Here is a 13,976-nt window from a genome sequence, read left to right as displayed (position 1 = left end):
CAGCCGTTGTAACTATACCGAGACCTTAGAACTTCTATCTTAAGATGGGTGGCGCATTTATGTTGTAGATGTCTATGGGCTCCAGTAACCATTTAACACCAGGTGGGCTGTGAGCTCATTTACTATCTAAGCGATAAAAAAAAACTATAACCTTATTCATGTTAGTTTTATTGCCATCTACTATGCACATAATATAAGATACCTGCAATGGCTCCTTTTTCTTTATTCAATTAATATACTATCTTAATATAACTGGTCTCATTTTATTGAAATCTCACCATGTCAACAGTTAGGTCTACGGATTTAGTGTAGTATTTGGAAACTGCAACTTGAAATTAGCCAGCCACAAGCACAGACACGAAGCACGGAAAATTCCAAGGTATGATTACTTTATCCATTAATTCCACGCAAAATGTAACAAATTTTTTTTTTATGGCTATCTGCCGATACTTTCAGCAATTTCTGCCAGTGTCGTGTTATGATTACACATGGAACATTGTCGAGCTATTTAAACACACTTTATATTGTGAAAAGTATCCAATTTTGGCAATAATAATTGTGCCTGGGAGTAACACAAAATTAATGTTACTATAAACTCACATATTATAATAAAGATTATGTACAGAGAATAATGCACTACATATAATTTTATAGAGTTAGTAGTTATAAACTTAATAAAAGCACTTATAATACGGGGGGTCTGGGAATAGTGAGAATAATTGAAGACATGAGTGGATGAAGGGGCTAAGAACCGTTTTTAAGATTTTTGAGTTTTTAAATAGAATGAATTTGCCATATGCCTATAGGCCATATTAGACCTTAAAACTCCGGGCCTAAATTTTTAGAAACTGCATGTGATGAAGAAGTTATGTACGAAGAAAAATTACAGGTAACAAAATTTTGTTTCCCGTTTTCTCAAAATTAACAAATTGTATCGTATCCCCTTCATGCATGTTATTTTTATTGATTTAATTTATTATTAATGCATAATTTTAATAAATTTTTGGAATTCTGCACTTTTTCTCTATATTGCCTACAAGTGTGGAAAATTTCATACTCCTCCGTCCGCGCAATTTTCGTAAAAAGGGGTACAAAGTTTTTGCTCCACGTATTAATATATAGATAATTAAAGGTCCGTTTTTAATTGAGCTTCAATGAAGCTTACCCCATTCAAAAAGCCGAATTTTTTTTTTTGTTATGATATATGTTTTTTTTTTTTAGATTTTAAATGTCTCTCCTGCAAAGCTGCATATATGTCGCTTAAATATAATAGCCTCTCAACCTTCGATGGGTATAAGTAAGAACTTAACGATTAATACTACTATTTTGAGACGTAACCAACAAATGACGATCGAATCTATATATATAAAAATGAATTGCTGTTCGTTACTCGTTCGTTAGTCTCGCTAAAACTCGAGCACGGCTGGACCGATTTGGCTAATTTTGGTCTTGTATTATTTGTGAAGGTCCAGAGAAGGTTTAAAAAGTTATATAAATATGAAAATGTTCGGAATTCAATAATTCTGCCAACCGGCGGTGAGCTAACACAGATTTTCTATTTATTAGTAGCTTTACCTAAATAATTATTATTTTTATTCATTTATTAGGTTGTTTGTATATACATTATTTATAACATAATAAATAACACTATAAAAATAACAATTTTGTTTTTCCTTTGATGTGTCCCCCGTCGGACGGATTCCTTTTGTTTGTTTTAAGTTTATTTTATACGAAACTGGGTCTTTTATTTATCGATTAAGGCACTACGTAGTCTGCCAGATCAACTAGTCTTAAATAAAAATCGGGCACAATGGACGAAAAATATAATATCGAGTTTCTCAAGAAATGAGAATTTCGGGTCGCGACGTCACATTTTAATATTCAACCTTCTCGAAGCCCTCCGACGATAATCCACTCACTATACAATAAAAAACAGCTGACGAAACCCTTTTCGGCAAATTTTATTTCAGGATACAACAACAGCTAAGGGTTACAGGGTATACAGGTATTGATAGGGCCATTCATGGGGGTAAAATGAAAATATATCTCTCTTGGAAGGGTCCAAGAGTGATCCCTTAAGCTCCCGCGGGACATGTTCGAAATTTTAGTAAAATCCTTTTTCGGAAAACTTTCTGGGACACTAATTAGGTATTTCCATTGTGATATCTATGAGTATTATACTTTTATTAAAAAGGTTAACTCTTTTCAATTAAAATACGAGCCAACATTGATATTATGATTTCTACTGGCTGCCGTAACCTTTTATTAATTTATTTCAGTTCATGTTTTTTTTTCTTTTTTTATTTATTGCTTTGATGAGCGGACGAGCTCACAGCCCACCTGGTGTTAAGTGGTTACTGGAACCCATAGATATCTACAACGTAAATGCGCCACGCACCGTGAGATATAAGTTCTAAGGTCTCAGTATAGTTACAACGGCTGCCCCACCCTTCAAACCGAAACGCATTACTGCTTCACGGCTGAAATAGGCAGGGAGGTGGTACCTACCCGTGCGGACTCACAAGAGGTCCTACCACCAGTAATTACATGGTCAATAACACGGCTGCGGACTTAATGCTTGAGGAATTCTCAACCAGTCAACCAAGGGAGGTGTGGAGAGTATTGTGGGAGGTGCGTTGCTTTATTTAAAAATAATAATAGTATAAAAAAACATATGTATAGATAGCATACAACGCCGTACATAAAATTGTACAATATAATAAAATATTTATAATAAATGATAAACTATCTTATATATATAAAAGAAAGTCGTGTTAGTTACACTATTTATAACTCAAGAATGGCTGAACTGATTTGGCTGAAAATTGGTGGGGAGATAGCTTAGAACCAGGAGAAGGACATAGGATACTTTTTATCACGTTCCCGTGGGACGTGACATAAAACGTGGTATAAAAAAAGGCAATTGATATGTAATAACAAAACGCAACTGACAGCTAAACGTAATATAGTCTATGGTTAATTATAGTAGAATTTTGAAGTTGACGTGTTTAAAACAAACTGTGTGGCGGAACAAAGTTCGCCGGGTCCGCCAGTACCTACATATAATTAGACTTATACATTTGTATGTTTTATTTAACCGTAGACAATACGTCTTAACCACTAGTAAGAAACGTATTTTTTCATACTTCAAAACACATTTATTATGACATAAGAACTTCAAACTTCTTAATCAGCTCTTAATGTAATCTTGCACAAGCCAAAGAGCGTATTATGTAGAAATATTACTTTCGTATAAAAGATTCTGAATCCGAGTGCAAAATAAGCGGCGGTGTATTATTTTACTATGCTCGGGTCGACAAGCTCACGGTTATCTAGTTTTAAGTGGTAACTAGAGTACAAATGCAATGTAGGAAAAGTATGGAAATTTCGGAAAGGATCGTAAACTATTTGTACTTTTCAAACTGCAGCCATTTTGCTTCCAGTTGTGCAAGATTTCTCCTGGACTCTACAAAGTAAAGATACTGAATTTTAAGGGACGTGTCCTGAAAGTCGTAAAATTGCTTTTTAATATCTACGGTTTTTTTTTTCATTGAAATCCACGGAACACCTATACGATATAAAAGTAATTGAATAATTATTTTTACTCGTAAATGCAAATAGTTTGAAATTACGAGACCATTTCTAGAGACACTATAATTTATCTGTCTTATTCATACATATGTTTTTTTTTTATTGCTTAGGTGGGTGGACGAGTTCACAGCCCACCTGGTGTTAAGTGGTTACTGGAGCCCATAGACATCCACAACGCAAATGCGCCACCGACCTTGAGATATAAGTTCTAAGGGTCTCAGTATAGTTACAACGGCTGCCCCACCCTTCAAACCGAAACTTATTACTGCTTCACGGCCGAAATAGGCAGGGCGGTGGTACCCACCCGCGCGGACTCATGTCTACGTAGAGTCCTAGAGTTTTTTCTCACATTGTCAGAAAGACAGACAAATAAACTTGAAAAGCATCTCATTATTGACAAAGCGAAAAGAGAGAGATGTCTAGGCGATTTGCAGCGGCAAATACGAGATATAGTCAGTCTGTGATCGAGGTAGAGGCAAGGCAATCGATGAAAAAGTAATACCTGGAGCAGGTCAATGAATTTAATTCGCGAATTTAAATATAAACTTCTTTGAAGTCACAGTTTAACTAACATACTTTTGTGGATGCTGGAAAACTCAGATCTATTCGATTCATCTATACTAATATTATAAAGAGGAAAGATTTGTTTGTTTGTATTGAATAGGCTCCGAAACTACTGAGCCGATTTGAAAAATTTTTTCACTGTTTGGAAGCTACACTATCCCCGAGTGACATAGGCTATAATCCTTTTTTTTTTAAATTAGGGATCCTTACTAAAACTCCAATAATGTTACGAAAATTAGAAAAATAATGATATTTAAATAATAAAAAAATAGATAAAATCAAATATTATTTAAATGAAAATAAAATTTCATTAAAATTATAATATTTATTCAAACTACCTTTATAATTTTCTATTTTTAGTAACCTGACGCAAATATAAGGGTTAATGTGTGTGTATTATAATTTCTTATTTTGAAAATTTTTTTAAAGACCCGAGCGAAGCCTGAGCGTGCCGCTAGTTATTAATAATTTTCTTTCACTACAGATCTACACTATTAGTGGTTAAATGGACAATAAAATAGTGCTGTAATTGTCAAGTTGTACCGAACGATCGAGGTAAAGGTTCCATCCAACTCGTCTTTCCGCAAATTGGCACAATGCATTCAAGTCACGTACGTGCGAGTTCTTGAACAAGTCGATCCAGTGCGATGCGCCCTGATACTCTTTAAGACTTAAGCTCTCTTTGACTGGGTGATTTGTCGGATACGCGAGCAGGCTCTTAATGTAATGATCTGGTTGTCCTTGGGCATGTGGAATATAATAGATAGATATTGTATAATATGAATATAACAGTGAATATCCAATATTTAGAAGTCGTCGTGGCCTAAAGGATAAGACGTCCGGTGCATTCGTATCGAGCGATGCACTGGTGTTCGAATCTCGCTGGCGGGTACCAATTTTTCTAATGAAACACGTACTCAACAAATGTTCACGAATGACTTCCACGGTGAAGGAATAACATCGTGCAATAAAAATCAAACCCGCAAAATTATAATTTGCGTAATTACTGGTGGTAGGACCTCTTGTGAGTCCGCGGGTAGGTACCAAAGCCCCGCCTATTTCTGCCGTGAAGCAGTAATGCGTTTCGGTTTGAAGGGTGGGGCAGCCGCTGTGACAGTACTGAGACCTTAGAACTATATCTCAAGGTGTGTGGCGCATTTACGTTGTAGATGTCTATCGGCTCCAGTAACCACTTAACACCAGGTGGGCTGTGAGCTCGTCCACACATCTAAGCAATAAATAAAAAATAAAAAAATATAATCAAGGTATGCAAAGAGTTGAAATATGCAAGTATATTTTCGAACTTTCCACTGCCTATATAAAAGTCGACCTTTGCCACTATGTTTTTTCTGTTTTTGACCGATAGTCGATCCTATGGACCATTGAAAAAGCTTTATTATTAGCGACTACTTAAATAAACACACAATTGGAGGAAAATCGACAACGGGCATCAGAGATTAAGATGGTATCAGTACTATTGAAATCACAGAAAGATGTATATAAACATAATTATCATCTTTAAATATAAACATATTGTTATGTCGGGATGAGTAACGCCATCTGTCATCAAATAGCAGAAGCGGAAAACAATTAGTGCTGTCGGGAGTATTCGAGAAGTGTTACGCTATCTATTGTCAAATAGCGAAAACGGATATCGAAACGATAGTACAATCAATATTGACGATAATTGTAGACATGTCGTATCGACTATAGAAGCATCGCAGTGACGACTGCGCCCCGAGAATTAAGAATAGTTTAACCTTCTCTGATAATATTTGTATTATTGAACTTAACATAAAATGGCGCAATACCCATACTATTAAATAAATACTTACGTCAGCACTGTAGAGTTGAGAATTAATAATAATGACTACAAGAACTGAAATTGGAATAGCCGACTACACAACCGAACATACTACATAACTGAAAGTTCGACTTCTTGTCTTAAGGTCTTGGCACTGTCATCGTATTGTTTATTCCTCCTATCAATGGGCCGTGAATTCATCTGCTCGTCTCTAGCAATCTAATCTGTATCTATTCCTTACACCGAAATTGGTCTTTGTGGATTTTAACCCACCACTACATAGCAAATATTTATAATTACCGCTAGATCACAAGAAGATAAATACGGCTATTTTACGTCAAAGCAGTCTTGGCACCATATGCGCTCATACGTGTTGTAAGTGCATCGGAGTTCTAAAGACTTCAACTTCGCTGGCCTCGTTCCAAGTTGAACATTATTAAACTTACGAATAGTGTTACTGAAGGAAATTCACATCACGTCATCATTTGAAACATCATGAAAGAAGCAATGCGCGAATTAGCGAACGGTATTTCAATACGACAGTAGCCTGGTCTTATCTGGCCTCATCCTGCGATTGTCAATATCCATGACCTACGGTAACCATTCCAAAAATAAATATAAAATTAGAAAGAAGAATTTTAAAATTTAAAAATGTTTCTGTCTTTCATAATATCGTACGATATTGTTTTTCGACAGTGAATACTGTGAAGCAGTTAATTGTATAAACCGGTGGAAATTAATATGTTATTATGAAATTTTATTTACTAATTAATTATGATGAAAATACAGATAAACGAACAAAAATGGGTTATGTTTTTATTTATTTTTTGGTATTTGAAAATCTAAATTTCAAGGAATAAATTATACGATAATAAAGTGCGAATCATAGAACCAAAGACGGATGAAGTATATGAATAAGAAACATGAAAAAAATAAGCAGAAAAGATTTCTCCTTATGACACGTTGGAATGGATATACTATTGGAGATATAACTTCGTCCATCCATCTAAGCAATAAAAAAAAACCTACCTATTTCAAGTTGACATCAGGCAGACGGTCGGTCGTTTTTTCCCTACCTATGCTGATAGCCTTGAGAGGCTATTTCAGCTTCACTCTAACATGTAGATGAACTCACGGGGCTCAAACCGGAAGTGTTGCTAACACTGGTCCTAACCGGATCGGAAACGCGACCCACTGAGAAGATCCGGCGAGAAACTCAGTGGGCAGTGTCTATGGGTTAATTCGCTCGTCGAGCCCTTCGTCGCAAACGACGGTTTCGACGAGGACGGTGACCGATACCTGTGGTACCTAAAAGCACCGTTAATGGGTCGGGAGGATCCGTAATGGTGACGTGTTTTGGGCGACGTCGACAATCGATCGTGAAACTCATGTCATAACCCTATGCAGTATGATAAGACGACATTCTGTCACCCTATACACTGTAGTGTTGTTGTTGCTTGACGTTATATTAACATTTCTTCTTTTCTTCTTTTCGATATGACATTTTTAGACATTTTTATTAATATTTCAACGAATAGTACTGTTTTATTATTATTATTATTGTATTCAATTTTCGAGCCGATGAATTGCCAATGCTATGTACGCCATTGTTGTCACATGCATCAGGTCATAAATTAAATAGTTTAAATTTATTTTCAATGTTAGATGTTTGTGATGTGGCAGTACTTATGTAAATAAATAAATAAGTAGTGTAAAGGCCATAAGAAGAGGCCATTATCAGCAGAAAATACTCACTGTTAGTAGTGTTCAACTCGCTTGATAGTTGAGACGCATTCATTCTACTGTCGCTCGTCCTTCTGAAACCAAATATAATCTAATATTAATAAATTAAGTAATAAAATCTATAACAAAAAAATCGCTTTGAACTCGTATAGCTTTAGGATTCAATTAATGAGCTTATTAACCACTTAAGCTTTCTGTTAGCTCCAAAGTTCATCATTAGAGTCGTCTATTATCAAAGGTTGCAATCTGTGCATTTGGACAAAAAAAATTTATTGATATGTCAATACAGATTGATTTGAATATAATCGTCTCCTTCAAAGAATAGGGTTCAAAACCTGCATTAAATAAAGGTTAATAGTTAACCTGTTATTTATCTAAGATGTCGTTCCGAAGAGTTTTGTGACTGCCAATGGAATACAAAGTCAATAATTCGTTTTTCTGATTTACCAATCATTGTCCAAAAGTCAGATTGCCGGCTTTGATAATAGTCGACTCATTAGGAGGTGCCTGGTAGGTCACTATGGGATTGGTGTCCCGTTGTACCATGTTATAATTATCTATAGGTACTAATACATAAATCTAGAGTGGTCTTTATGGATGTTCCGTTATAACTACTGAACCATCGATTGTTGATGACTTTAAACTTGGTATCCATGTAGAAAATATATGTACATAATGGATAGGCTAATATTTATATGAGTGTTGGACTCCCTAATAATAATGACAATAAATAATAATGTTAATTTGAAATGCCCAGCGAAGCGGGCGAGTACGACTTGTCATTTATAATTTTAGCAGTGAATTTAGAATAATTTATGGCACAGATAAGTAAACGTGCTCATGGCCCATCTCGTATTAAATAGTTTTTAAAAAAAAATTATTGCATAGATGGGTGGACGAGCTCACATCCCACCTGCTGTTAAGTGATTACTGGAGCCCATATACATCTACAACGTAAATGCCGCCACCCACCTTGAAATATGAGTTCTAAGATTTCAGTATAGCTACAACGGCTGCCCCGCCCTTCATACCGAAACGCATTACTGCTTCACGGCAGAAATAGGCAAGGTGGCGGTACCTACCCGTCCGGAGTCACAAGAGGTCCTACCACCAGTAATTACGCCAAAAATTAATAACCGGATTACAAAGTTACCGGACATCACATCGTGAATGTCCCGTCTATCTTGAGATACGTGATCCAACCTCTTGATTATATTGTAAAGTCAATCCCAATCTTCAATCAAGAATAGATGAATTAAACTTACATTCGTTTGTAGTATTATTTGACTTTCATAATATAATAAACTAACGACCCGCCCTCGCTTCGCTTCGGAAACTGTAATTTATTATTGATTTCTCCACTATTTAATGGATGTTATTATACATATAAACCTTCCTCTTCGATCACTCTATCTATTAAAAAAAAGCGCATCAAAATCCGTTGCGTAGTTTTAAAGATTTAAGCATACATAAGGACAGATATAGGGACAGAGAAAGCGACTTTGTTTTATACTATGTAGTGATGTTCAAATATCGCGTCGTTCATTCGTACCCTTCCTAAACTATGTACGAAGTTATTCATTATCTTCAACATTCATATTACGTTTCCTTGCAAACTTCGACATGTGTCAAAGCATTGTATGTCATTGTGTTCGACAATCAAAGCCTACACGAAACGTTGGAGCTTCGTCCATTGTGATTTTGTTGAAGAATCGATCGAAACTTGTGCGTTTATCTGATTCTATTATTTGCATATATTATTAATAAACTAGATACCTACCTATTTCTGACGTGAAGCAGTAATGCGTTTCGGTTTGAAGGGTGGGGCAGCCGTTGTAACTATACCTGAGACCTTAGAACTTATATCTCAAGGTGGGTGGCGCATTTACGTCGTGGATGTCTATGGGCTCCAGTAACCACTTAACACCAGGTGGGCTGTGAGATCGTCCAGCCAAATAAGCAATAAAAAAAAAAAAGATAAGGACAGGCTGGGTATATTGAAATATACCACACTATACTATAATATGCAATGTTAGAATGTATTATAAAGAAATGTCTAGAAATAATGTCTAGGATTCCTTTATGTTTTAATTAACAATTGTCATTCTGTGTTGACTTGGCTTAGTCAATAGGTGGCGCCGGCTATTGAAGATTGGTAAAAGAGCATTATATTTTTTGACAGAATGGCTCTGTCATTCAAGTGGTCAAAATATACTATATCTATATATTAATACTTGAAGGAAAAACTTTGTATCCCTTTTTACGAAAATTGCGCGAACGGAGGAGTATGAAATTTCTCACACTTATAAAGAATATAAAGAAGAAGTGCACAATGCTAATATTTTTTTTAAATAATGCATAAAAGATACATTAAATCAATAAAGAAAACATTACACACACTACATATATATACATTTGACGCACACACGCATGCATACTATTTATTGTCAAACTTTTGTTCTTGACGTCTTTTGTCAAATTGAGATTAAATATTGTTTGTCTTTGTTAATATTTTTTATAGTGTAGTCTTGGCGAAATTTGTGATTATAGAAGTATAAAATACAATCATAATAGTGTACAAACTTACAATTCCAATTAATTATAGTCGAATTTCGACTACTGCGGGACCTCTAGTAGAAAGGAAATAAACTTTAAATGTTGTTTCTTTGTTTTACAGGTAATGTTTATAACTTTATGCTAATGTAATTATTATTTTTTTCTGAACATTACAATGAAAATAAAACTTTGTTTTACAGACCATCACATATAATTTAATGTCGTCACCTAGACTACTAGATAACAAATAGACTTATAAACTAATTGTCTTATAAGTAAAAGAGTATTTAATTATTAATACCGACAAATGCGACGATGCAACATTTCGTCAAATGGAGGTACCTATAGGTTATATTAATTGAATATATTGTAATACCTTGTAGGTATTTTTGCGCGATAAATTAACTGACTTTTATACAATAATTCTTGAATTTTTTTTGCTAATACGATTCAGATTTCTACACATTATTGCACCCATAGGAAGTCTCTGCAAAATTCACAGAAAGCCATTAACTCATTATCGAATACAATACCCCGAATAAAACTTTGCCTGTAATTAATGTAATTCAACCCTCGTTCTGTAATTAATTACGTAAATCAATGCCCGAAATTGCTAAGCACAGTACTGTAACAGCGTTGGACAGATTTCACAGTATATTTACAGCGAATGTAATTAAATTTTCAGTGGGTGTGTTGACTCGTAATTTTGTTAAGCGTCTACTCAAAGTCCGAGGCTCGGCGGAGAATGATAATGGAAATGAACAGTAAGGCATGTTGAATTTTATAGCGCTTTGCTGTAAGATTAGAGATTTATTTAAAAAAAAAATTATTGCTTTTAAAAGAATTTGTATTTGGTGTAGTTTTCTTTCTTTTCAAATTTCCCGGATATTTTTCACAGTATTTTCAGTGATCTAAAAAAATAGCGTCGTAAATTTTTATATACGGTGTGTGTATGTTAAGTTCTATATGTGGGAGTAACACTTTAATTTGAATTTTTACCCACTTACGAATGCTAAAAGTACATGTAAGTGTAAAAGTACATAAAACTACATGCTAAAAGTAGCATCATGTTATTTCATCTTATAATAAGATAAAATTGCATCAAGAGTGTGAGTGTGAATGAGCGTAGTGAGCTTAAAAACTTTTTAAGTTTGTATGCACAGCATTTATTTATTGCTGTTTCCAAAGTGTGAATTTTTATGTTACCCCACTGATCATTTATTTTATGGCGGCATGTAGTGCGGCTCGTTTAAAATTTCGTTACTAGAGCTTAAATAGAGTTTGAGCCATTGTGTGACCGAAAATTTTAGGAGAAAACTTCACCGCTACCGTAAATAATGACTGAATTTTCCAGAGTTCTGAATGCATAATTAAAAGTGTCATAGTTTTTATAATACTTTAAACATTGTTTAAATTAAAACAAATATTGTCGTTTTGCCTGAAATAAGCATTGCTCTATCAAAAATAAAAAAAATAATACCCTAATTTTATAACACGTACCTTATCTTTGTTTGTGTTTAGTATTAGAATAAATTCATAGATAATATACACAAATCAGTTATAGATAAACAACTCATGCACTAAAAAAAAATGCTTACGGGCCTCGGCCACTAGATGGCTTCGTTTCGATTAGTTTCTCATTGCTCCTGTAGATGGCAGTAACATAATATTATCTGTCCTATATTTTATTTTTAATGAAGGACTTTGTAAATTTTCAGAAACCATAAATTTAATCAATTTGTCTATAGCAAATAAAGACTTGTATGATTTAATAATTTTTATTATTTGTGTTTAGTTATACAATAATTAAATGCCTCAGCTTTAACAACATATAAGTTTAGGGGCATCCGCTACAAGATGTCGCTAGTTTCCATAAAAAAATATTTGTTTCAAAGTAGCGCAGTTTCAGGGCCTTATAAATTGGGTTTTATAAATTGTAACCAAGAAGAGTGAAGGCCGCTGTCAAACAAGAAAGAAACGAAGACAACCGTTGTCTGGCAGTGGTCATTTTTCAATGCCCTTCTAAAATACCTAAATAGAAGACAAAGAACATACCGAACGTTCGAGTGGTCAATACTAAGTACCTGGAAGCAAGAGACCAGCAAGCTACTGCAAGGAATCAACGCTGGCAACAACGGCTTTTTTAATTATTGCTCAGATGGGTGGACGAACTCACAGCCTAACTTGTGTTAAGTGGTTACTGGAGCCCATAGACATATATCAAATCAAATCAAATAAAAAAAATGTATTTAACATAAATGAAAGTACATACTTATTGAACGTCAAAAAGAATTACGCAAATTCACAAAAACTAGCCTCCGTCCTGAGAAGAACTGGCAAGAAAATCATCAGGCATGTCGTTTTTTTTTTAAATATTAGATGTTTTTTAAATATTCATTTTTACAATGAGTATTATAACGTAACAATTATTGCAATATTGAAATGCCCGGAGCGAGCAACTCACAACTATACAACGTAAATGCGCCATCCATCTTGAGATATAACTTCTAAGGTCTCAAGTATAGTTACAACGGCTGCCCTACCCTTAAAAACCGAAACGCATTACTGCTTCACGGCAAAAATAGGCAGGGTGGTGGTACCTACCCGTGCGGACTCACAAGACGTCCTACCACCAGTACAAAAAGCCTTCCACTCCACAATATGTTTTATTAGCCCCTTATTTTTAAGCCACCAGTGATAGCGCAAAATAAAAAAAATTGCGTGTTTGATTTTTATTACACTATTGCCTTTGTTAACTTCAATGAATTTATATCTTGGATCTTTAGTAGCTGATAGGAACAATATATCCTGTGAAATAAATGGGAGAATAAAAGCCGCTATAACAATACAAGTGATGCTTCGGCCTGCTAACATACTTTCGCTCGAACCTTTCTTCAAGTTTAATACTATAATATAACATTTAGTTATTCACTTAAATGTCACAAATAATAACGTCTATCGTTTTTATGTTACTAAAGATATCGAAAGTTTTTAAACGTAAAAGAACAATTTTATTCAAACATTTTACGAAATTTTAAAACAAACTTCAGGACATCGTCGTATCGAAGATAATCCGACCTTTTGAAACGGGTTTTATCTGATTCAAACAATTAATTGAAAGAGTATCAAATGAAAGGACGAAGGGAAATTGAATTTTCTTAGTTCATTGATAAATAGTATGTAAAGGACTAGAGATGTGAATAGTGCTCGTGATTCGGCATTCGGTCTAATCGAATTTGGCTGCTTTTTATTAAATTTGCAGGTAATTCGTAGCTTCTGTCGATGAAACTGATCATGGGCCAAAGGATGAGACGTCCGATATGTTTTTTCAAGTGAGGTTACTACTTTTGGCTTCAGACTCCCTAGACGTAGTTAGCATATTTAACGCGTATTCACCAATTACTTTCACAAAGAAGGAATAAAATTATGTAATGAAAATCAGACCCGTGAAATTTATGAGCTTGTGTAATTACTCGGTGTTTGTAGGCATTGTAAGTGTGAATGGGTCTATTTATCTAGATAAAGCCTATTTATGCCGTTTCGGTTTGTAGGGCGGGACAGCACTTAAGCAAAACAACTGATATTTCGAACTCGTGCCTCTGAAACATTAATGATAGTGTTACGCCGGTAAGAGTAACGCCATCTATCGCTGAATAGTCGAACGAATATCGAAGGATCTAGTAGCACCTAGAACGCTCGAGAAGTACAACGCCATCTA

General features: G+C 34.7%; 1 protein-coding gene across 2 annotated transcripts in view; it reads right to left on the bottom strand.

Moving 5' to 3' along the window:
* The window catches only part of LOC101746040 (5-hydroxytryptamine receptor), a 77,151-nt gene that overhangs the window by 21,746 nt on the left and 41,429 nt on the right, over positions 1–13,976 (bottom strand). The window contains exon 2 of one of the 2 annotated variants that reach the window (XM_038012246.2): positions 7,715–7,776. In XM_038012246.2, the coding sequence (XP_037868174.1) occupies positions 7,715–7,757 (43 nt within the window). In that variant the 5' untranslated portion in view covers positions 7,758–7,776. Of the gene's footprint in view, positions 1–7,714; positions 7,777–13,976 lie in introns of those variants that run through there. The other variant, NM_001309581.1, reaches the window with a different exon arrangement.

The sequence above is a fragment of the Bombyx mori genome, chromosome 8 (genome assembly GCF_030269925.1).
Source record: "Bombyx mori chromosome 8, ASM3026992v2".
In the NCBI taxonomy this organism is placed as follows: domain Eukaryota; kingdom Metazoa; phylum Arthropoda; class Insecta; order Lepidoptera; family Bombycidae; genus Bombyx; species Bombyx mori.
The sequence above is the reverse complement of the archived record's forward strand: the minus strand, read 5'-3'. Positions and strand labels throughout refer to the sequence as shown.